At 37.5% G+C, this 25,795-nt stretch overlaps 2 protein-coding genes across 2 annotated transcripts in view; one reads left to right on the top strand and one right to left on the bottom strand.

The window, feature by feature from the left end:
- LOC132152732 (serine/threonine-protein kinase SIK2-like) overlaps positions 1-25,795 on the bottom strand; it is a 364,451-nt gene that overhangs the window by 265,976 nt on the left and 72,680 nt on the right. The window lies entirely within an intron of this gene.
- Positions 12,404-15,911, top strand: LOC132152393 (splicing factor U2AF 35 kDa subunit). Its single transcript, XM_059561164.1, has 8 exons — positions 12,404-12,557; positions 12,903-12,990; positions 13,077-13,140; positions 13,259-13,308; positions 13,997-14,095; positions 14,305-14,438; positions 14,706-14,798; positions 15,609-15,911. Exons 1-8 carry the CDS (start codon positions 12,514-12,516, stop codon positions 15,745-15,747), a joined length of 711 nt encoding a protein of 236 aa, XP_059417147.1. The 5' UTR covers positions 12,404-12,513; the 3' UTR covers positions 15,748-15,911.

The raw sequence follows: 25,795 nt of genomic DNA on the forward strand, positions 1-25,795 counted from the left end.
AGTTTGAGGGTTGTTAAACTATTTTTATTTACCATTATGAAACACTGACAAAGATTAACAGACAAACAGTCAGAACAACTTCATGGGTGCAATTATTGGTCTCCTTTCTTCTTGATTTTAAGTAGAAAAATATATATTTAAAATTAAACTAGAGTAAAATAAAAGTTATGCCTGAATAGAAGTCAATATGAGTGTATATATATATATATATATATATATTGTATATATATATTGTGTGTGTGTGTGTGTGTGTGTGTATGTAATCACACATGTACTTTATATATTCATTTATACATATATAGACATAATTATCAATCAACATGTATCCAAATATGCATACTCGTATTCGTACGATTAGATAGGTATGATAACACATAACCCCGTCCCCCATTAATAAACATGTGCTCCTCTCCTCATTTTATTTTGACTTGTACATAATCAGTTTTCGCCAGTGTCTTTCAAAAGTCTCTTTACAATTTCAGTTTAAATGTCAGTCTTTCCATATTTTATATTTCTGTCACAGTCTGTTGCCATTGTATTTTCATTTTGCAATTTGATGAAGCCATAGATGGGGGATGAGATTTATTGTTATTTTTTTTTACTGCTATTAGTAGAATCCTCATTAAATATTTATTACTTTTGTTCATTGGATCCGGTATATATCCCAGGTATAGAATCTCATGCTCTAAGATGTCCCGTATAATTGCATGTAGTTCTTCTAAAAACACCTTTAAAATTGCACAAGACCAAACAGATATGTACATGTTCAGTTGATAAAGTCCCACATTGCCTCCAGCAAGATTCTTGACTTGTGTCTCCCGTTTGTTTAGCTTTCAGTTTTGGAGTAATAATGAAATGTATTGTAAGCTCTGGAATTGTTGTCACACATGTATGGATGTATGGATCTACATTTCTTTTCGCCATTTTCCTTTAAGATACTTAGAGTTGTATTTCATATATTGGATACAGGATATTTATGCTTTCATAAATATGCTTTTCAGAGGGGGTTGTTGGTCCATCTTTTATTTGCCATGTCATAATGTCTAACTTTCTCCAGGCTATGGGTCGTATTAATTTCTTAAAATCTTGAATTTACCCTCTTATCGGATTGAGAATGCAGTTATTCCCTTGTGAGCCCAACTGAAACCTTTTATTTAGCTGGCCAGGGAGAAATTGTGAATCAGAACCAATCCAACCTAATATCCTCAACTGGTGTTAAATTCTAGTTTACATTTCCTTATCAGCTAGTAGCATTCATCTAGTTCACTTTTTGTCAGCTGACTTTTCAGTTATCTGTGTTAATGTTATATTATCACCTAGAAGTGACTGAATAGGGATTGGTGTTTCAGACATTTCTAGTTGTTTCCATTTTGAAATATAGCTAGAATCGCACAAACAAACTACATTTCTTAACTGAGCAGCACTAGTCTTGCAAGAAAGGTAGGGACCTTCCCCCTTGTTCTTTTGCTAATTGTAAAGTTATGAATTTAATCCATGTTTTTCAAAATTGTACTGTTCCAAATAAATCCTTAAATTATTCTTTCCCAATCATGTAACTGTTTCAGAGGAATTTGAACCGGAAGGCCTGGAATCAGTAGCATCCGGGGTACTATATTCATTTTAACTGATTCTATTCTTTTACTCATATCTAGAGGAAGCAATTTCCATTTATTCACATCTGATTTATTGTCTTGTTTATAATTGATAATATAATTAATTTTCTATAACTTTTTTTTTTTTTGTATAACTGCCCCTAAATAGTTAATACTCTGAAAATTCCATTTAAAGTTTAGTTCCTTATTCAAAGCCTGAGAAAGAGAGAAATTAAAAGCCAAAATTTGTGTTTTGTGTATGTTCAATTAGTAACCAGAAAGGTTCCCAAATACCTTAAGGGAGGAACAGTTTTGGTATACAATAATCAGGGTTACACCGATATTTCAAGAATTGTCAGCATAAATGTTGATCTTCTCTTCTACACTTATGTATATTATACCTTGTATTAACATCTTAGTCCCCTAGTATCTTAAGTCCAAGTGTTAATGATCAAAAGGGGCGTCCAACTCTCCAGGGGTTTGCCTGTCGATGCACACAAGAGGAAGATTTGTAAGTGTCACCATGAAACGCTCCATGTTAACTTGAGATGCATTAGGCATCACTTGCACAGGCGGATTTCTACCACAAGTGCTATTTAAAGTCATGACTGATATGTCACTATATGGAGTAAACAGCACTGTACAAGTTTCAGTCTCCGTAAATAGAATTGAGATTTTAATCATAACAACGATGAAGACCGAACCAACATGATCTCATGAGAATACTGTACATGTGTATTTTTACATTAAATGTGGTTCTACCACACCTACATTTACTTATGTTTTCATGCACATAAACACATACATAACTTTAAGGACCAACCAACAAGAACTAAACAGACAGGGTTTTTAAACACATGGGATGTAATCAGATAGAACAGAAACAGGTGGGGAGTAATCAATTAACTGAACAAGAAAAGGAACATGACCAAATAAGGAAACTCAAAAGGAACAGAAGTCCATAACTGTGACAATATCACAGTCACAAATATTTTCACACTGAGCATTGATTTTACCTTTGCTCTCATTATGTGCACACAGTTCATTGAATGTTTACAGCAACAGTGCATATAGCTGGTTTCCAGTTTGGCTTGTTTTGCACAATGCACATGCCAACACAACTACAGGTACAGGGCCACATCAAAAGTGTGTCTTCTGTATGATCTTTGAAACATTCATCCTGGAGAAGTTGCTCATGAGGCTTTCCAGAGAAGAGTAATACAATCATTTATAAAAATATTTTTAAATAATTTATATCATGATCACATTAATATATATTATAATGGAGAGGAATACTCTCATGATGATTCAGTATTCATTGGTTTAAAAGAGAAAAGGAATAAAAAATAACAAACTGTTGAGATAGAACATATTTTTCTTCTGTTTGTCCAGAAGTCTTCAATGAGAACATCAACACTCCATTTTAAGCAAACTTACATGCCCAGTATTTATCAATAAAAACTAAAATGTTTAATCTTATGTATTTTTTATTTAACCATATCAGCAGCAGTGGCTATATTCCTGGCAAGAGGAAACATTTCAATTTCACTATTCAGTCATATCTAAAATGATCAATCTAACATCTTACATAGGCACCTTGGGAGAGAACACCAGTGGGCTCTGCTGCTTTGGAAAGGCCTGAAATGAGCCTTGCCACCTGAGCCTTGCCAATTGACAGCATTGAGAAATTTATATTGACAAGATAGTGTGTCCCAAAACTTGCCTACTCTTCTGTTACACACTCAAAGTTTGAACTTTTTTTCACAAGTTGGCAAAATGGGATGCATCGAGTGTCTGGAGTGCAGAAACATACACAGATAGTCAGCTATAGAAAGGCTGGCATGGTAGTTAAAGGTTCCAGATTTAAATGACTGTAATGATACCCGTGTAGCTTTTAGACTTTGGCTGGGACGATGCTATTTTGTGATAGCAGATACTGCTTGGCCAAACTTGAATATGCTGCCTTATTCCGAAATTAACTAAAAAATTCACCTCTCTCTAGAATTTGTTCTAGACAAAACATTCAAGAAATATTCCACATGAGCAAACTCTTTAATTTGCTTTTGGGTACCACTTCATTAAAACTATTAAAGTTTAATAAAAATATAGTGTTTAATGCTATAAATGTGTTTTGCTTTTAATTATATGAATGTTTTAATCTTTTTCAATGTTCCTAATGATGTGATGATGATTTATGGTCACCAGCCACAAGCCCTGTGAATGCGAGCGTGACTGTGGATGTTGTCCCTGTCGCTGGACGTCTTGAGGTTACTTTGGCAACCTGCACAACTTCTAGTACGAAGCCTGCTGCTGAGGTCTCATGGAATTTGGGTGCTTTATCTGATTCTGTGAAGGTATCGACAAACACTGAGAAACATTTAGATGGGACGTTCACAGTCACAAGCAGTCTGATTGCAGCTCCAACTGTACAGATGAATCAACAACATGTCCAGTGTTTGATCAAACATGTTACAATGAAAGAGGAACTACAAGTTGATCACAAGATCACTGTACACTGTAAGTGGCATGAGCCTTTACAAGATAACCTAAATATTTCACACCCTTAGCAAATTGTCTTGTGTGCTTGTTACTGCAGTGTCATTAAACAGTGTGTGTAGACATCTGAATCTGAAAAAGTGTATCAGTTTTTAGTGGGTTCTCTGTCATTTAAAGGTCACTTCCTGCCTCAGCTTGTTAACAGTAATTGATAATTAAATAATAAGTGCCATTAAAATGACAAAACCATAAACAGAGGCCCTTTGGATAAAAATGTGATTAAAAAAAGTTTAAGCATAAATAATATTAGTAGTTTTTAATGTGGTAAAAGATTGTCAGTTATTTATTTAGTATTACCTTGTGAAAAATAAGCACACTTTAGCATACATTTAAAAAGAGTTCTTATTACAAAAAGAATACAATTTAAAATACACTTAAGTGTGAACTGAATAATATTTGCAGACAATCAACATGATGTTTTACTGCTATTAGTAGAATCCTCATTAAATATTTATTACTTTTGTTCATTGGATCCGGTATATATCCCAGGTATAGAATCTCATGCTCTAAGATGTCCCGTATAATTGCATGTAGTTCTTCTAAAAACACCTTTAAAATTGCACAAGACCAAACAGATATGTACATGTTCAGTTGATAAAGTCCCACATTGCCTCCAGCAAGATTCTTGACTTGTGTCTCCCGTTTGTTTAGCTTTCAGTTTTGGAGTAATAATGAAATGTATTGTAAGCTCTGGAATTGTTGTCACACATGTATGGATGTATGGATCTACATTTCTTTTCGCCATTTTCCTTTAAGATACTTAGAGTTGTATTTCATATATTGGATACAGGATATTTATGCTTTCATAAATATGCTTTTCAGAGGGGGGTGTTGGTCCATCTTTTATTTGCCATGTCATAATGTCTAACTTTCTCCAGGCTATGGGTCGTATTAATTTCTTAAAATCTTGAATTTACCCTCTTATCGGATTGAGAATGCAGTTATTCCCTTGTGAGCCCAACTGAAACCTTTTATTTAGCTGGCCAGGGAGAAATTGTGAATCAGAACCAATCCAACCTAATATCCTCAACTGGTGTTAAATTCTAGTTTACATTTCCTTATCAGCTAGTAGCATTCATCTAGTTCACTTTTTGTCAGCTGACTTTTCAGTTATCTGTGTTAATGTTATATTATCACCTAGAAGTGACTGAATAGGGATTGGTGTTTCAGACATTTCTAGTTGTTTCCATTTTGAAATATAGCTAGAATCGCACAAACAAACTACATTTCTTAACTGAGCAGCACTAGTCTTGCAAGAAAGGTAGGGACCTTCCCCCTTTTTCTTTTGCTAATTGTAAAGTTATGAATTTAATCCATGTTTTTCAAAATTGTACTGTTCCAAATAAATCCTTAAATTATTATTAATTATTATTAATTTTTTTTTTTTTTTTTTTTGTATAACTGCCCCTAAATAGTTAATACTCTGAAAGTTCAATTTAAAGTTTAGTTCCTTATTCAAAGCCTGAGAAAGAGAGAAATTAAAAGCCAAAATTTGTATTTTGTGTATGTTCAATTAGTAACCAGAAAGGTTCCCAAATACCTTAAGGGAGGAACAGTTTTGGTATACAATAATCAGGGTTACACCGATATTTCAAGAATTCTCAGCATAAATGTTGATCTTCTCTTCTACACTTATGTATATTATACCTTGTATTAACATCTTAGTCCCCTAGTATCTTAAGTCCAAGTGTTAATGATCAAAAGGGGCGTCCAACTCACCAGGGGTTTGCCTGTCGATGCACACAAGAGGAAGATTTGTAAGTGTCACCAGGAAACGCTGGTTTCCAGTTTGGCTTGTTTTGCACAATGCACATGCCAACACAACTACAGGTACAGGGCCACATCAAAAGTGTGTCTTCTGTATGATCTTTGAAACATTCATCCTGGAGAAGTTGCTCATGAGGCTTTCCAGAGAAGAGTAATACAATCATTTATAAAAAGATTTTTAAATAATTTATATCATGATCACATTAATATATATTATAATGGAGAGGAATACTCTCATGATGATTCAGTATTCATTGGTTTAAAAGAGAAAAGGAATAAAAAATAACAAACTGTTGAGATAGAACATATTTTTCTTCTGTTTGTCCAGAAGTCTTCAATGAGAACATCAACACTCCATTTTAAGCAAACTTACATGCCCAGTATTTATCAATAAAAACTAAAATGTTCAATCTTATGTATTTTTTATTTAACCATGTCAGCAGCAGTGGCTATATTCCTGGCAAGAGGAAACATTTCAATTTCACTATTCAGTCATATCTAAAATGATCAATCTAATATCTTACATAGGCTGAATCCATCTTAAGGCAATATGTCTATTCAATTTGATTTTCCCTTGCAGCAAAACCACAAACGCAGTGATGCAAGTGTGTTAGCAAATGAAACACACTTCCTTCTGTGGAAATGCCACCAGTAAAAGTTTTGTTTGTGTTTCCTTCTATTTCTGTTCTCCTGCCTTAGTTCGTCCCTTTGACCTACGTAGTTTCCTGTGTTCAGTAACTTATTAGTTCTTGTTGGTATAAACTCCCCTCGTTTAGTTCTCTGTCTGTTGTGGGTTATGCTTTTGCTTTGCATTTCCTCTTTTAGTTTCCCTAGCTGTGGATTTAAAGATGCTGTGTTAAACTTCTCTTCTTCATGTGTGCTTATACTTGGCTTAAGCAATCTGTGAGACCTGCCCACAGGCCACAGAGAGAGACCACTAAATGGTCTAGTGTCTAAATGGCAGCATGAAATATGAGTTACTAAGCAGACAGAACCGAAACTGTACTGATGCTCTGACCACAGATCTGACTGTAGCATAAGCAGCATCATTTAAAGCACAGACATACACCAGTATAAATTCATAAGAGTTATGAAGCTAGCTTTTAATAAAGAGATTTACTCAGCAGACCTGGGTGTCTTTGCTTGCACCACACAGGGTACCTAGCGCTGATTCTCTTATATTTATCATTTAGGTATCAGCTTTGTTTTTCAGATGGTTTCTTTTCTCTTTTTTTTAGAAAGAATTTTTTTTTTCCCCTAATATTGTTAATACTAAAACTGTAATTTAAATAGTAATAATAACATTTCAGAAGATCAAGGATTCGCCATTGTATATGTAGCACATTTCTCAAATTAAGTAAGTTTAATAATAAGTTTAGTATAAAATATGCTTACTAATTTAACTAATTTAAGTACAAGTTTTTAGGTTGCTGTACAAAAAAATATATTTTCTTTTTTCTTACATTTGTTTTACATCGAAAAGTTTGTCGTGTAAACCCCATTCTGCATGCATGAAAATTTAGGTAATGACTTCCTTGAGAGAACAGAGCTGTATAGTTTATGTACATAGAGCACATCATTTGTTCTCGGAAATGTATTAGATGTCTTTGTCAACATTGACTTACAAAAGTCTTGTTACAGGAACAGTAACCCTGGGCATACTCTTCAGTGTCAAAGATTACACACTGTCTGATGTTGTTGAGGTTTAAATGGAGACCAATGTACAATGTGTTTTTGTCTCAGGAGACAAATATGAGAAGCAGAAGACTCAAGCAAAAGACTTGATGTTCATGCAACCATGTCTATGAGAAATAATTCAGATGATAAAGAGATCTCATTATTTATTTTTCTTTCTCCTCCGGGTACTGCTAGTCCACACACACACACACACACAGACACACGCGTCTAAATCAACTACAATACACTCTATCAATGATAATAAAGAATTTGATAATTACATTAAATGAGACCTGCTTACTGAATATTTGCCTGTGAAAGACAGACCCCTCATTTACCACTCACACTTGCTGACGTGAATTCATCTTGTGTTATTGGGTTATTGTGTTCTTACAACCCTTTTCTCACGTAACAATAACACCTCAAGTTCCTCAATGTTCAGATGTTGCATGGTCACTCAGAAGTTGTTCAGGTGTCTCACACACAGTGGAACATCGTCAGTGAAATGGCTCCATTATGGCAGAGGTGTCCAAAGCTGTTGCAGGAGGGCTGGGGGTTCCCTGCAAACCACTCCTTCTGCTTAGAGGTGACAGAGGACTTCTCAGCAGGTCAGGACAGTTAGGACACACTGGACAGTTGTGTTTCCCCAGAGTGGAATGGCACTTTCCACAGACACTTTCTACACGTGACTGATGACATACATTCTGGCTGATGTCCATAACACCATATGGTACTCCGCATGCTGAACTTTTATGCTTGTTAAACATAAAATTGAATTGCTTTGTTTTTGCCTAACGAGCAAAGAGCACAATGTAAAAACAAGAAAATGGTCGTTTTGTCATTAATAATTATTAATAAATATTATAGTATTTATAATTAATAATAAATAATTATTAATTAATTCTTAATGTAATTATTAGTCAGCACCCAGGCTGTTTTAATTAGCTGTGCGTTGTTAATGGTGAAGCTGAACATAGAAGGAGAAGATGAGAAGCACAGATAAAAACGTAAAAACATAAAAGGATAGCCTGTGGTAAATTATACATTGCTTGAACTATACAGTATGCAGTCACACAAAATCATTCGCAAAATCACCAGCAGGTGGCGGAAAGGGACCGCTGACACACCATGACCAATGTTTTGTTTGTTTGTTTTTAAGGCTTTTAAAACAAGTATATTAGACTGTATAATAAATTATAGGCTTATAACTAAAATTAAATGCGTTCATCAACTATTTTTTTTTTTTTTTTTATTAAGTGCAACATTCTTTCTCAAAAGAGACTTTAGGTACAGAGTGGGGTCAGAATATCATGGTTCTGTCCCCCAAGGCATGTGGAGTAGTTTGCACTATATCACAGACTACAAAGGAAGGAAAAACAGTGGTGTGTCTTGTCTGCCTCCTTACCGGATGAGCTCAATACATTCTATGCTCTCTTTGAGACAGGCAACACATTCCCTGCTGTGAAAATGACTGACCTTGACACCTGCCCTTTGGTTGTAACCACACTGGAAGTGATTAATAACTGCCTGCTTGACCAAATGGTTGAGCACATTTTGAGACACTATATTTTATTATGAGGAGTACCTAACTTTACTCAAGCTGACTGAGCCATCTCTACCATCTGGTTGATGTATGTTACGCCAAAAAAAATCACTAGATGTCAGAGTGTCAATCAACAGCACTTGTCACAATCCTTCTTCTAACATGGATGTCAGACACAAAGAAATCACCCCTTCCATGTCAGCCCTTCTTGGTGAAATTTTGCAAGGTAAGGATATTTTTTAACATATTACACTGTAAGAGCCCTAACTGTAAAAAAAATTGTTACTTGGTGCCATGAAAAAACTTTAGTATGATATTAAAAAATTTTCATGGTGTAAAGAACAGAAACTGCTATTTGTTAATAACTGGAATCTTTTCTGGGAGCGTCCTAGGCTCTTTCGCGCTGATGGATTACACCCCAGCAGAGTCGGAGCGGAGCTGCTCTCTGACAACATCTCCACTTGTTTGACACTTCGCTCCATGTGACTAGTAAGACAATTCTCTAATAACTATTATGATGAGTTTTGTTCCACCAGCTTAAATGATAAAAGTACTTGTGCTGTAAAAACTATTAAGACTGTGTCTGTTCCCCGAATAGTGAGGTCAAAATATAATGTAGGATCTAGAAAAAATCTTATCGTTATTAAACCAGAAACATGTAAAGTAAATGAATAAAAACAATTTTTAAAGTTTGGGCTCATAAATATTATATCACTCACACACAAAGCAGTTATAGTAAATGAAATGATCACAGATAATAGTTTTGATGTACTCTGCTTGACTGAAACCTGGCTAAAACCAAATGATTATTTTGGTCTAAATGAGTCTACTCCACCAAACTACTGTTATAAGCATGAGCCCCATCAGACTGGTCGTGGAGGAGGTGTTGCAACAATATATAGTGATATTCTCAATGTTACCCAGAAAACAGGATACAGGTTTAACTCATTCAAAATACTTCTGCTAAATGTTACACTGTCAGACATGCAAAAGAAATCTAATGTATCTCTTGCTCTGGCTACTGTGTATAGACCACCAGGGCCGTATACAGAATTCCTAAAAGAATTTGCAGATTTCCTCTCAGACCTTCTAGTTACAGTTGATAAGGCGCTAATCATGGGAGATTTTAATATTCACGTTGATAATGCAAATGATACATTAGGACTTGCGTTTACTGACCTAATAAACTCCTTTGGAGTCAAGCAAAATGTCACCGGGCCCACTCATCGTTTTAATCATACACTAGATCTAATTATATCGCATGGAATCGATCTTACTGCTATAGATGTTGTACCCCAAAGTGATGATATTACAGACCATTTCCTTGTATCGTGCATGCTGCATATCAGTGATATTAACTATATGTCTCAGCATTACCGTCTGGGCAGAACTATTGTTCCAGCCACCAAAGACAGATTCGCAAATAACCTGCCTGATCTATCTCAACTGCTATTTGTACCCATAAATACACATGAATTAGACGAAATTACTGAAAACATGGGCACTATTTTCTCTAATACATTAGAAGCTGTTGCCCCCATCAAATTTGAAAAGGTTAGAGAAAAACGTACTGTGCCATGGTATAACAGTAATACTCACTCTCTCAAGAAAGTAACTCGTAGTCTTGAACGCAAATGGAGAAAAACTAACTTTGAAGTTTTTAAAATTGCATGGAAAAACAGTATGTCCAGGTATAGACAGGCTCTAAAAACTGCTAGGGCAGAGCATATCCACAAACTCATTGAAAATAACCAAAACAATCCAAGGTTTTTATTTAGCACAGTGGCTAAATTAACAAAAAACCAGACGCCACCTGATTCAAATATTCCACCAACGTTAAATAGTAATGACTTTATGAATTTCTTCACTGATAAAATAGATAACATTAGAAATACAATAGCAAATGTATATATCTCAACGAGAACAGATGAAACTTCTAAATTATCTAAGCTAACAGAGTGTATTAAAAATGTAAAATATTGGATGACAAATAATTTTCTCCAATTAAATTCGGATAAGACAGAGATAATAATTATTGGACCAAAACACACTATACAGAATCTTGTAGATTACAATCTGCAACTAGACGGATGTACTGTTACTTCCTCTACAGTCAGAAATCTGGGTGTTATATTAGACAGCAACTTGTCTTTTGAAAATCATATTTCCCATGTTACAAAAACTGCATTCTGCAATCTTAGAAACATTGCCAAGCTACGAAACATGTTATCTGTTTCTGATGCAGAAAAGCTAGTTCATGCATTCATGACCTCTAGACTGGACTATTGTAATGCACTTCTAGGTGGTTGTCCTGCATCTTCAATAAACAAGCTACAGGTAGTCCAAAATGCAGCAGCTAGAGTCCTTACGAGGTCAAGAAAATATGATCATATTACCCCAATTTTACAGTCTCTGCACTGGCTACCTATTAAGTTCCGTATCAGTTACAATTATCATTACTTACCTATAAGGCCCTAAATGGTTTAGCTCCTGCGTACCTAACAATCCATCACACTCCCTAAGGTAAGAAAACGCTGGACTTTTGGTAGTTCCTAGGATAGCAAAGTCCACTAAAGGAGGTAGAGCTTTCTCACATTTGGCTCCCAAACTTGAAATAGCCTTCACGATAATGTTCGGGGTTCAGACACACTCTCTCTGTTTAAATCTAGATTAAAAACGCAAGCATTCAAATTCGCCAAGCATTCGAATAATGTATCTCTTAAATTGTGAGTGAAGTTGCATCTGAACAAATCTGCATTCTTATTCTTAAGCTTGGGTTAAACTAATTCATTTTACTTTGTTGGATCAGCAGCTATGCTAATGATGTCTCTATTTTGTTTCTATGTTTTGCCACAGGATTTACACAAGCTCCAGTCTGGATCCAGAACACCTGAGAAGAGATGATGCTGACCCTGAATCAACAACAGAACTAACAAATATTGCTACAAGTGTGACTGCATCATATAATAATTATTAATTATTAATAATATTAATAATGTTCATCGTCTGGCTGACTACGTCTTGTATTAATTTTTCTAAAAATCCTGTCATACGTGCACAAACTGACAGTCACCACTTATAAGCTACTACTGAATATTGTAGAAACATAATTTTCTGTAAAGTTGCTTTTTAACGATTTGTATTGTAAAAAGCGCTATACAAATAAACTTGAATAGAAAAACTTGAATTGAATTTTCTTTATGAATCCGCGCGTATTTCAGCCATAGACAGGATTTCAGCTGACGTAATTTCCGTCCTCTTTGTGTTGGCCCTGCTGTTTGCGCGTCACCACGCGAGGGGGCAGCACTCGCTCTCGTCGTGTTCAGCGCCTCCTCCAGCAGAAGAAAAGCCTCCCACCGCCTTTCTTTTTTTTTCAAAATGGCCGAATACTTGGCGTCGATTTTCGGCACAGAAAAAGACAAGTAAGTTATTGAAATAGTCATTAAATATTGCTCGCGTTTGATTATTCTCAACAAGCGCTTGGATGGTTACAAACCGGTGATAACGGGTAGAATACGTTATAAGACTATTAGTATTCCCTCTCTCATGCATTGCCTGTTCATCGTCTGACCTGTGTGCTATCCTCGCGTTTGCTGAAACAATAACACTACTAAATATTGGCATCACAGCGCGCAGCTTTCATATGCTGAACAATCGTTATATTTTTATCTTTTATCATTATGTATTTTTCCTCAGCCTCGCCGTGGCTCCATTTCGTTTCATTCATTGTGTTGCTGTGTGTTTTGATCCTCCCTTGTCTTCATCAGGGTTAACTGCTCTTTCTACTTTAAAATCGGAGCGTGTCGCCATGGAGACCGGTGCTCGAGACTCCACAACAAGCCCACGTTCAGTCAGGTATTATACCAGAGATCCTCTAATGTACCAATGCGTAACCTGAATTCTGATCTGAATTGTAATTCGCATTGGATTTGTTGTTTCAGACCATTGCTCTGTTGAACATTTACCGGAACCCACAGAACACAGCCCAGTCTGCGGATGGCATCAGTAAGTCTTGCTCAGCTCATGTGAACACAGCTTGAAGCTCAGGCTACACGCTCACAGAAACACACAGCGTCCAGGAGTCACTGTCTCGTTACTGTCTGCGTCTTCTCTCTCTCACCAGATGCTGTCAGTGATGTGGAGATGCAGGAACACTATGATGAGTTCTTTGAGGTAGGTTAGGTGGACTGGGGAAACGGTGAGGAAGAAAGGTTGTGTCCAAAACAACCTTAATATAACTATGATTCAAGCCATTACACACAATCAGAGAAACAGTGGGAGTATTGGGGAAACTCAAAATGGTCTTTTCAAAGTTCAAACCATGGACATTTGTATTGTGCATCATCTACATTATTTCATAGGCTAGGTGTTGCTGTATAGAGGAAAATTTCTTTCAGGCAGTCATTATGTCAAAAATGACTACTGTGGATATAACGCGCATTCATTTATTTATTTATTTTCCTTAGAAAATTGACATTTTCTTTATTTGCGACAAAACATTTCTACGATTGGAGTAGATGCTGAAGACTGGAGTAATGATACTGGAAATGCAGCTTTGCTTCACAGGAATAAATTACATTTTAAGAATAAATTCAAATTTATATAGTAATATTTCACAGTATTTACTCTATTTTTGGACATATTAATGCAGTCTTAGTGAGCATAAGAGAGTTTTCTATCAAAAAAAAATCTGAAATCTCTTCCCAACTCCAAATTTTTGAATGGTGGTGTGTGTCTTAAGACCACACAGTTTGGTCCTGTTTGTTGCATCAGTTGTATTTTTAGAAAAAAAAAAAAAAAACAACAACACACAAATCGCAGATTTCATGCTCCAGTGTTGCTCTAAATTCATTGTTTACAGGAGGTCTTCACTGAGATGGAGGAGAAATATGGAGAAGTTGAGGAAATGAATGTGTGTGATAATTTAGGAGATCACTTGGTGGGAAATGTCTATGTAAAGGTGAGAGAATTTGCAATGCAATGTAAAAGTGTCTGCTAAATGCAGAAATGTAATTTGTGGAAAAAAGTTTTGTTATCTTTTTGGTTTTGCCACCATTGTATACAAGCATTAATCAGCTTGAGGCTGTTTCATCATGGTTCAATTCGTCTTTGTGCTTAACACCCCTTAGTGCAGAGAAACAACTAAAACTTAGTTTTTTGTGTGTGCAGTTTCGCCGTGAAGAAGATGCAGAGAAAGCGGTGATTAACTTGAATAACCGCTGGTTTAATGGCCAGCCCATCCACGCTGAGCTCTCACCAGTCACTGATTTCAGAGAGGCCTGTTGTCGACAGTATGAAATGGGGTAAGTGACTGAATAAGCATCAGAGAGTGCTGCACATCTTCCCTTCCCACACACTGTAATGCTGCATTCCCACAGATAAATGTTTACCTCTCTTCCCTCTTCTAATTGATGTTTACTGATACCTAGTGCCTAAGCCTGAGCAACTGTCCCGTTGCACATGATTTGTTGATTCAGGTGAAGGTGTGTACTGAAATAGTGTTGTGTTTTCTTAAACTGCTTTCCACTGGTTTCTCTGTGACTGACTGCAGTACTTGTGTGTTCCCACAGAGAGTGCACTCGAGGAGGCTTCTGCAACTTCATGCATCTGAAGCCAATCTCAAGGGAACTCAGAAGAGAACTGTATGGCCGCAGGAGGAAGAGGTCTGTCTGATTTACAACTCATCAAAAGCATAACGATTGTTAGAGAAGACTTGTGTAGATCTGCTTGCAAATAATACAATACAGTAAATATTGTGATATAATATTAGAATTTAAAATAACTTTTCTATTTTAGAATGTAATTTATTCCTGTGATGCAAAGCTATAAAGTTAAGCTAAAGTTTTCAGCATCATTACTACAGTCTTCAGTATCACATGACACTTCAGAAATCAGTGCCATTCAATGTGTTCTGCATGCACAGCACACACACACAGAGCTGTGTCTCAGGCATCATCCAATGTAAATAATATAAATAAAAATAATAATAAAAAACGCAGTATCTGAACACATTCAAACCTAAAGCATAGTGGTTTGTTCTAGTTATTATGTGCTATTGCTTGTAATTTGATCATTTGCTCTTACTTAACGTCTGTTCACTTGACTTTAATAATCTATGAACTTTGTTTGTTAGGTAAGCTAGGAGTTCTTGCTGTGGAGTTAGAATTGAGATTTGTTAGAATTAACTGTTCTTAAATTTAATTTAAAATGTTGGTATATATATTTTTTTCTTTTTTTGTGGCAGGGCAAGTAAAAATTTAAACCACTATGCCAGTAAAAATGCTTATTGTTGAGCCCTGCTATTAATAGCATTTTTTTTAAACGGTTTATATTTTGTGGAAACTGTGATGTTCAGGATTTTTTGATGTATAGAAAGTTCAAAAGTAAGTTTACTGATTCCAAACTTTTGAAAGGTAGTGTATAAATGGACTGGTTTTGAACGGATAAGTAAACTTGTTCTCTGTTCTACACAGGCATCGCTCCCGTTCACGGTCCCGTGAACGGCGTTCTCGCTCAAGAGAACGCAATAGAGGAGGAGGTGGTGGAGGAGGAGGCGGAAGAGAACGAGAGAGACGGAGGTCAAGAGATAGAGAACGCTCCGGACGGTTTTAAAATGTCCTTCTTTTTTGAAAACGACATTCAATCCCAAACCCTGCCCTAGTCTCTCCTGTTGAAGTGTGATAACGTTGATTTTTATTTCCTCCCCAATTCTTTGTCCACTGACCTTTTTATGCAAGATTTGTTTGCTTTTCAATAAAGATACCTTCATCATTTTACTGCCTTTCAGTAGTTACATTATTCTCATATTTATATATATTTTATTTTATTCTTACATGGTTTTTACATGTACCTTCTAACAGTGAAGGCAGTATGTAATAATTACGTTTCTGGATTTTTTTGACCTATTGATTTAATGTTTTTCATTTGGCAGGAATTTTCTAACTTCTTAAATTTGCTGTAATTCCTATAGGTGACTAATGCAATTTGTTAAAGCTATTTTAATGGCAGGGATCAATATCTACCTAACAAAAATCAGGTCACACAATGAATGACCTGGGGCCTGTTTCATAAAACAAGCTTACCAAATAAACCAGGTTTATTTCAGCTAGTCTGACTTATTGTCAGCTGATTTGATTCAAAATAAATAAAAGACTAACTGAAATAAGCCTGGTTTATTTGGTAAACTTGTTTTATGAAACAGGCCTTTGGTTAACTTGGGATTGTTGGTAACAACTGAGTTTGGTTGATTATATCCAAATAACTAACATGTTAAATTTTCAAAGTTTATTTAAGACTATGTTGAGTCGAATTTTTAGATTTAAACTTTTCAGGAGTTAAGCACCAATTTTATAACAAATAACAATGGTTTATGTGATTCTGATAAGTCATGAAAATGTGCAAAGCACATCTTTCAATCATTAAAACTGCACTAAGGTTTCCATGCAGTGTGTCACGCTCCCCCGTTTTCATAATGTAAATCAAGATTATTCAATATCGCAGTATATTAATTCCGTGGCGCCAGAACAGCAGCTGATAGAATGTGCGCTGCAGCACGATATTTCTTCAAAAGCAGATCATGGAGACATTTTTATCATCCACAACCAAAAATTTGAATCTCCTACCCTTGGCAGAAATCGCAGAAATGTGCACACCAAAAGTCAAAGTGAAAGTCGTGACATTTGCCAAGTATGGTTGCTCATACTCAGAATTGGTGCTCTGCATTTAACTCATCCAAGTGCACACACACACAGGGCCGGCCCGAGGCATAAGCGAACTAAGCGGCTGGCCAGGGGGCCCCCTAATCGTTTTTTTTTTTTTTTTTTTTTTTTTTTACAATTAAATAACTTATACAAGTGATATAAATTAATGAATATGAATGAATGAAGGAATAATTCAAGAAAATAAAAATTTGTCGACAACTGCTGCTGTGCCTGAGTTTGAGTCATGCGCATACACACTAGACACCTCACGATGGCTGTCACGACAACTCGCGCAGGCGCGGGCGCACACGCGGAATTGCACGTCACTCGTCACGAATCTAGCCACCTGCCATGTCACAAAAAAGGACGTATCCCTCAGGTGCCGAAAAAAGAAAAAAGAAAAGGACCGAGGAGGAGAAAAAAGAGCGAGATAAAGGTATGTTTGCATGATTATTTACAGTATGTTTTGTGCAGCAGCAGCACAAATTGTGCTCACGTTACTTGAGGTAACGTTAGCAGCTAGCTAGTCATGACTCATGATATTTATAAGCCATCACCAGAGCTAAATCCCCGCCATCAACAGTGAAATGTTATTAATATACATTTATCTATCTAGGTAGCAGCTAGGTGTGTATTTCACATTGATAGATATCTGTTTAAGTTGGAGAAAACACGGATGCCAGCTTAACCAGCTTGGCATGAGTGAATGTTCCAGCTTCATAGGCAATGCACGTGCGCTCTCTGCTCTAAGATCTTTGTGAGAGATGCGGTATTTATCTTTATGAAAAAAATATACCAAAACCATGTTGGTGGGTGGGGAGGGAGACTTCAATTAATATGGTGGCGATTGATGTAACGTTAGCAGTGCTATCCTTATAATTATAGGCTGCAGTGTAGTAGATCACCATGTTAAGTTTTCACCATACTGCAATTATGCCTCATTTGGCAAATAGCATATGAAATGTTAGGTGTGTTGTGGAATTGCTTGTTGTGTAAGTAATGATGGCAAAATAAACTCATTCTGCTCGATCAACTATGCATTTATGAAATGCTATTTTTTTCCCCAGGAACACTGTTGAAGTATTTTGGAGCACAACCAACCCTACCTGCCCCTAATGTTTCATCAAGTGTCAGAGCCTCCTCAGGTGATGATACAGCAGGTGAGGTTTTTCTTGATGGCAAATGGTTACATAGCCTGTTAAAGGACAATTACGGGGTAATTAACACATTAACACGTTCCCTGGAATGCGTTTTCATGATAATCGAATGTAAAGATTTTTATCTCTAAAAACAGATGATCTTATAACGCTAGTATATGGGGCACAGAGTAAGTAAAAGTAAATCGCTAGTTAATACCACTAACAAAGCTCAAAATAGCCTCACACTAACACGGTAGCATAATGAGGGTCCCTACATGCAAACCGAAGTATTGAGAACTTTGTAAGTGTACAGACAGTTTAATAAGAAGATACTTTATGAAGACTTTAAACGATACTTTATACTTACTATGTGCCCCATATACTAGCGTTATAAGCTAATCTGTTTTTAGAGATAAAACTCTTTACATTTGACCATGTGTTAATTACCCCTAGGTTCATTTTTCACTGGAATTGTCCTTTAATATGACATGACACATTTAGCTTTTTTTTATTTATTTGTTTGTTTGTTTGTTTATTTTATCATTGCTGGTTCATCCACTGCAGAGTTACATGCGACTGAAAGCGTTGTTGTGTTGTCTGGTGTGACATTTTGTCTAAAATTAACATCACGAGCAAGCTTCTACAATCAACCAACATGCAGCTTGATGTAGCGGTTAACCTTGTAAAAAAGAACAAAGGCGAACTGATCAGTTACCGAAAAACAGGCTTCTGTGATGCACAGACATCTTCTAAAGAAATTTGTGAGCGGATGAACACAGAAGCAGTGCTGAAAGAGAAGCGATTGCGTTCTACAAAAAGGCACTTTGCCTATGAGGCTGCAGATGAGCCAATAGTGGATGCTATGAAGAGGCTGGAAGTGTCATTTTTTAATGCTGTAGTGGACTGTAGCATTCTGTCATTGGAGGATAGATTTAAGTCTCTAAGTGAGGTTAAAGAGAACTTTGGAGTGCTGCTCAATTTTAGGGAGCTAGATCGAAAGGTCCAGAGGGAGCAATGTGAGCTTCTTGGGGAAAAACTCTCTTGTGGAGAGGAGGCTGATATTGATGGTAGCGCACTGGCAGTAGAGATAGAGAGTCTTCCTGAACTTCCCCAAACTATGATGACTGCCTTTGAGCTTCTCACATACCTCTCACAAAATGAGATGTGTGAGCTTTACCCAAATCTTTGGGTAGCTCTCAGGATAGCCTGCACTCTGCCTGTGTCAGTTGCCTCAGCAGAGAGGAGCTTTTCCAAGCTCAAATTGATAAAAACATACTTGAGATCATCAATGGCCCAGGAAAGACTAAGTGGACTTGCAGTCATTAGTATTAATAACAAAGTTGGCCAAGCAATACCATACAATGATGTCATCAGTGACTTTGCCTCCAGAAAAGCAAGAAAGGAACGATTTTGAGGTCATTGTTGTACAGTTGTGAGGTGTCATTGTTGAACCCTTGCTGTTCTTATGTTTGCTTTCATTATTTAAGGATCTTTTTTTTTGTAACATTCTATTTTTTATTATATTGATGTCTATTTTGGTTTTATTTAAAAGATTGCACATTTAATGCACATTTGTAAATAGTTTATTTAATGTTTTGTGACAGATTGTATTCAGAAGTTTTAATAAAAGAGTGAAATATTTTAAGTATCGTTTTTTTTATTTATTTTGTATTATAACCTCACTGTATACGTTTATAATATTCGCTATAACATTATAGCGTGACATTTGTGTCAATAATCTAGCACAGGTGACTGTGTGGTGGGAGGGGGGCCCCCAAATCAAATTCTGCTTAGGGCCCCCAAGAGGCTCGGGCCGGCACTGCACACACAGCAGTGAGAAGTGAACACACACCCGACCGGAGCAGTGGGCAGCTATAGATCCAGCACCCGGGGAGCAACTGAGGGTTCAGTGCCGTGCTCAAGGGCACTTCAGCCATGGGTATTCAGGGAGGAAGAGAGCGCTGTTCATTCACTCCCTCCCACCTACGACTCCTGCCAGCATCGAGACTAGAACCTGCAACCTTCAGGTAACTATTCCGGCTCTTAACCATTAGTAATATAATGATGATGATAATAAAAAATGAATGTGTTATTTTCTTTTCTTTAAGTAGGCTAAGTGTACATTAAACAATTCAAAGGTTATCAGAATTAAATGTTAAATCTGTCATTGCAGCTGTTTGAAGTGTAAATTTTGTTTGGAAGTATGACAATAGTAGGCTACATTTTCATCAGTTATTTTATCGGTTATTAAATCGGATACAGAGAAGCACAGTAAAACTACATTTATTTGAATGCATTTGTGAGCGCGATTACAGTAATTAGTTCTGCCTGTCTGTGCAGCATCTCTCTACTAATAGTGAAGCTGTGGATTTTGATTACTTCAAAACACAAAGACATTTTCGCAAAGACATATACTTTTCTGTTTCAAAGCATTTTATTGACAAATCACAGTAACGTGACATTCAGCCAAGTATGGTGACCCATACTCAGAATTCGTGCTCTGCATTTAACCCATCCAAAGTGCACACACACAGAGCAGTGAACACACACACACACACACACACAGCCCTAGGGTTAGGAGTCAAACTCTCTAACCACTAGGCCACGACTCAGCTTTGATAATATTTTTGTTTCTGTGTGTGAGTGATCCGTTATGTGCCTGTATGTGAGTGTGTGTGCAGTACAATCCTTTTCAGAACTAGTTTAGAATGGCTATAGTTACAGCATTAATTGTGTAAACTCCATGGAGAGCGAGCGGAAACCAGAATTCTCTGACTTTCAAAAAAATAAATAACCTCTTCAGACAAAATCACGCTGTTCAGCTCTCAATGCACTTCGATCCCGTACGCTGCTTTGGGGTGGCAACTGGGGTGGCAAAGCTCATTTTTAGGGTGGCAGCTGCCACCCTTGTGGACACGCCACTGCTGAAAAGAGGACTTTGGACCACTGGGCAGTTCAGTCCAGTTCTTAATAATAATAATAAGAATTACTTACATTTATATAGCGCTTTAGTTTAGCAAGTTTAAACGATGCTATGACGTAATTCTGTGGGATGTCGATGCCATTTTTTAACCATGAAGCCAACAAAGCATTTTTTCCAGAGTTGTCATCCACACTGAAATGTCTGAAGGCATTACTTTTGCCTTCCTGTGCATGTCCAAACCTCACTGAGATGATACAGACAAAAGTTTTATGCAGTTCTTCTGGCAGGATCAATTTATTTATGGAAATATTTCACCATTTACTGGCGCAATCACTAAGAATCAATCTAAAACGCATCTGCCCTGATGTTTTTCGCAGGACAGCAATTGTGAGTAAATTTTCTGTTGTCTTTTTAGGACTGTAATATGGAAAGCATGCAAAGTAAATATTTTTAGAAACCGTGTGAAAGTGAAAAGCACATAACTGCAAATTAACGTTACTGCTATAAACATGTCTATTGGTACAATGTGTTACAAGACTAAACAAGCTTCATTGTTTTCAAAAGCCTCTGCATTTTTTGCTTTCCCCGTCAAATGTTACTAACCCTTGTACTTTCCCGCAGCCAACAACTTGCAACACCTGCCTGCACATCCCACTGTTTCCATCCTGTTACTTCTAACCCCCTTTTTTCTTTTCAGTGTCCTCCAGCTTACGTAGCAGATATTAGCATAAGGCTGCCTCTGCTAGCAGTGCAGGCTGCAAGTGTTCTTCAAGACATCACACACCCCAACCCCTTCCCATGGCCTACAGCTACAGCTCCTGAAGCAAACGTAAGACTGCTTCCATTTGTAAACATGCCCACAACTCTTCCTCTCCCTCATGCTACTAATAACCATTTTTCTGTTCAGCGGCCTCCAGCCTCCGCAGTAAATGCTAGCATGAGGCTGCCTCCACTAGCAGTACAGGCTGCACACAGGGTCTTCAGTATTCTCTTCCTGTGGCCTACAGCACGTGAAGCAAGTGCGAAGCTGCTTCTGGGGTGTGGATGGGTCTGCAACACTGCTTGCAACACAGACCCTCACATCTCAGACTTTCTTTGTGCTACTTTTTACCTATTGTTCCTTTTCAGTGGCCTCCAGCTCCCATAGCAGATGTTAGCGTGAGCATGCCTCCGATAGTGGTGCAGACCCATCCACACCACTTTTCCAAAACCCCCCTCACCTATTCATGGCCTACAGCCCCTCAGTCTCACCCCAGTGTGAGGCTGCCTCCGCTATTGGCGCAGTCCCCACTGCCCGCCATTCACCCTCTCTTTCCCCCTCTCTTCTTCCACTTCCGGAGCCGTCCAAAGCATGAGCACGGCTCTCTTTCCTCCTCCTCTTATGCCCCACCCACCCCCCCCCCCCCTCCGCTCCCACACCCCACCCATCCCTCCGAACACTCCTGGCCCAGGTCCCGATGCCTGTCATTCCCCTCCCCCTACCCCCATACCAAGCGTGAGCACGTCTCCGCAGGCGGTTCCAGTAGCTATCTTTCCTCCTCCTCTCATGTTCCCCATTACTTCTCTATGTTCCGCCGGTTACAAAATATTTAAAATAAATCCATAGCTTTCACACAACCCTTGGATGCTCTCATTTCCCAAGCTTCCCTTACTCTAAGGCTAATAAATGTATTTCATGATCTGGGTCATTGTTTAATAGAAAACCACACATAATGTTTCTACTTTCTACAAAAGATATAAATAACTGGCCAAACACCATTGTTTGGGGTGAAAATACTAACGTGACTAAGACTTTTGCACAATACTGTATGTATAAAGTACATATAATTACATTTACATTACATTTACATTTATTCATTTAGCAGACGCTTTTATCCAAAGCGACTCACAAATGAGGACAGTGGAAGCAATCAAAAACAACAAAAAGAGCAATGATATATAAGTGCTATAACAAGTCTCAGTTAGGTTAACACAGTACATGTAGCATGGGCTTTTAAATAATATAATAAATAAAAACAAAACAGAGACAATAAAAAAAGAATAGAGCAAGCTAGTGTTAGAGGTCTTTACACACACACACATACATATATATATAAATACACACACACGCACACACACACACACACACATGTATATATATATATATATATATATATATATATATATACATTCATACATACATACATATACATACACGCATATATACATACACACACACACATATATATATACATATACACACACACACACACACATATATATACATATATACACACACACACACATACATATATAAATACCCACACACGCACACACACACATATATTTATATATATATATATATATATATATATATACATACATGCATATATATACATACATACACACACACACACACACAAGATTAGATTAAGTTTATTTAAATAAGTATGATTAAAGCATGCGTTCTTATGTGTCAAGGGCTAGATTTTTGTTGGAGGAAACAGCTGTGGTGTGATGAGCGGTGAACGGAGTGAAAACTTTACAGTAGATGGGAAATCGATTGCTCCCTCGTGACCTTTTGTAAACTGTATTTATGACAAAGAACTGCACAGATACAGATATTTCTAACAATCTATCGATAAACACAAACCTTGTGTCCTCTGTTTCTGTTTGAGTCAACTCACGCTGCTCCGCAGCGGTCTGCAGATTGAAGAGCACCCTGAAAGACGGAGAGACCGGTCTGCCGCCATATTCTTATGAAATTAAAAGCGACTGACTCTGAGGTGATCGAGAATTGGTGTAAAGTTTATGGAGCTAAATGCTATAGCCCTGCTAAAAAAGCCTAGCGACGCCCATGCTTCCTGCGTACATTTCGGAGAACCAGGATAAATATTTCAAACGATCGCTCAGGCATTTAAGAGGCACCGAAATGAGGCACCGAAATCTGCATTCTTATTCAGTTCAGTGCATACCGGTTCCATAGGTACCCAACCCCATTCCTCACTGCCGCAGTAGTGTCTGCTCCCGCAGGAGCCCTTTCTGTCTTTCCCTACTGCTGCAGCAGTAGCTGCTACCGCAGGAGCCTCTATCTATATTTATCCACTGCCACAGCAGTGTCTGCTCCCGTAGGAGCCTTTTCTGTCTTTCCCTACTTTCGCAGCAGTAGATGCTCCCGCAGGAGGCTTTTCTGTCTTTCCCTACTGCCGCAGCAGTAGACGCTCCCGCAGGAGTCTTTTCTGTCTGCCGCAGCAGTAGACGCTCCCCCAGGAGCCTTTTCTGTATTTCCCTACTGCCGCAGCAGTAGCTGCTCCCACAGGAGCCTCTATCTATATTTCTTCACTGCCGCAGCAGTGTCTGCTCCCACAGGAGCCTTTTATTGTATTTTCTCATGGCCACAGCAGTGTCTGCTCCCGCAGGATCCTTTTCTGTCTTCCCCTACTGCCGCAGCAGTAACTGCTATTGCAGGAGCCCTTTCTGTCTTTTCCTACTGCCGCAGCAGTAGCCGCTACCACAGGAGCCCTTTCTGTCTTTCCCTACTGCCGCAGCTGTAGCAGCTCCCACAGAAACCTCTATCCATATTTCTCCACTGCCGCTGCAGCATCAACTCCCGTAAGATTTCTCCACTGCTACGGCAGTGAACGCTTCCAGAGAAGCCAAATTCTCTTCCTAGATACCGCCACAACAAATGAATATCAAAGGACGTCCAGCACCCCTCTTACATTAAGCCTTGGTTTTTGGGGGGCTGCAAATGTACATATCTGGCTGCTGTCCCATTCTAATTGCATTTTTGGGGAGCACTTGAGTCCGGGCTAAACGCTCGGAGCCCTCTCCCTGGACAGCATGCCAAATACGCATAACCCTTTACTCAGTTTATTATATGTACAGTAAGTGTGAACTCGTGAATTGGTATTTAATATTTAATTGGTATTTTTGATTATTTTGCAGAATGCTGTTGTGAATCCTGAAAATGTTCAGGCTCATAGCAGTGCATGCATATTGGCCAGTAGCAACTTTGCTTAAAGGGTTAATTCACTCAAAAATATAAATTAGCCAATGTTTTACTCTCCCTCAAGGCCTCGTAGAGGTACAGTATATGACTTTCTTCTTTAAGACGAATCCAATCTGAGTTCAATTAAAAATTCTTGATTCTTGAGTTCAATTAAAAAATTACTTGGAATATGCATGTTTAACAAATATTTTTTCACATCTCATTTTCTTATACAGTAATGTACAAATTTTCTTCAAATTGACAAGTGCTTTTGCTTTCTTTTCTCTATCTATGACCACTAAATAGCATTATGATGGGGAACAGTTTAGAAACTTTCAAGATCCTTCTGAAGTTAACACTTATATCTGGTCATGTTGTGCTATGAAATTTAGAATCAGACCTTTGTGCTTACATGTGCATTTCATTCAAATTGTATTATACAGAAGTACAGTACACTCATTTTCTTTTGTTACTAACTGTGATAGATTTTGCCTTATATATATATTTTTTTTTTTCACATTTAGCACAATCCTTTTATCCAAAGCGACTTACAGTACATTCAGTCTATACATTGTTTTTACCAGTATGTGTGTTCTCAGGGAATTGAACCCACAACCTTTTGCCCTGATAACGCAATGCTCTATTACTGAGCCACAAGAACTCATATAATATCTTGATTTCCCATTTTGACCAATAACTTGCACTATGGGGGGAGTGCATGTAAACTTACGCAGGGATAATATGCAATGTTTAACCTTGTGACTTTTCATATTGAGGTATGAAATGAAAAAGAATCCCGGTGGTTTTGATCTGAAGAGAAATGCAACTATTTATGTTTCTCAATCCCATGCCGAGGTTATTATACATCACACTTTCAAGTGTCGGTTCAGATCTTTAGACGTGTATGCGTATGAGTGTTAAACTTTTG

This window comes from Carassius carassius, chromosome 11 (genome assembly GCF_963082965.1).
Source record: "Carassius carassius chromosome 11, fCarCar2.1, whole genome shotgun sequence".
Classification (NCBI taxonomy): domain Eukaryota; kingdom Metazoa; phylum Chordata; class Actinopteri; order Cypriniformes; family Cyprinidae; genus Carassius; species Carassius carassius.

Coding starts and splice junctions, on each gene's coding strand:
- LOC132152393 (XM_059561164.1), top strand. CDS start 12,514: ATGGCCGAATACTTGGCGTCGATTTTCGGCACAGAAAAAGACAA. Junction 12,558..12,902: donor TTCGGCACAGAAAAAGACAA/GTAAGTTATTGA, acceptor TGTCTTCATCAG/GGTTAACTGCTCTTTCTACT. Junction 13,141..13,258: donor CCAGTCTGCGGATGGCATCA/GTAAGTCTTGCT, acceptor CTCTCTCACCAG/ATGCTGTCAGTGATGTGGAG.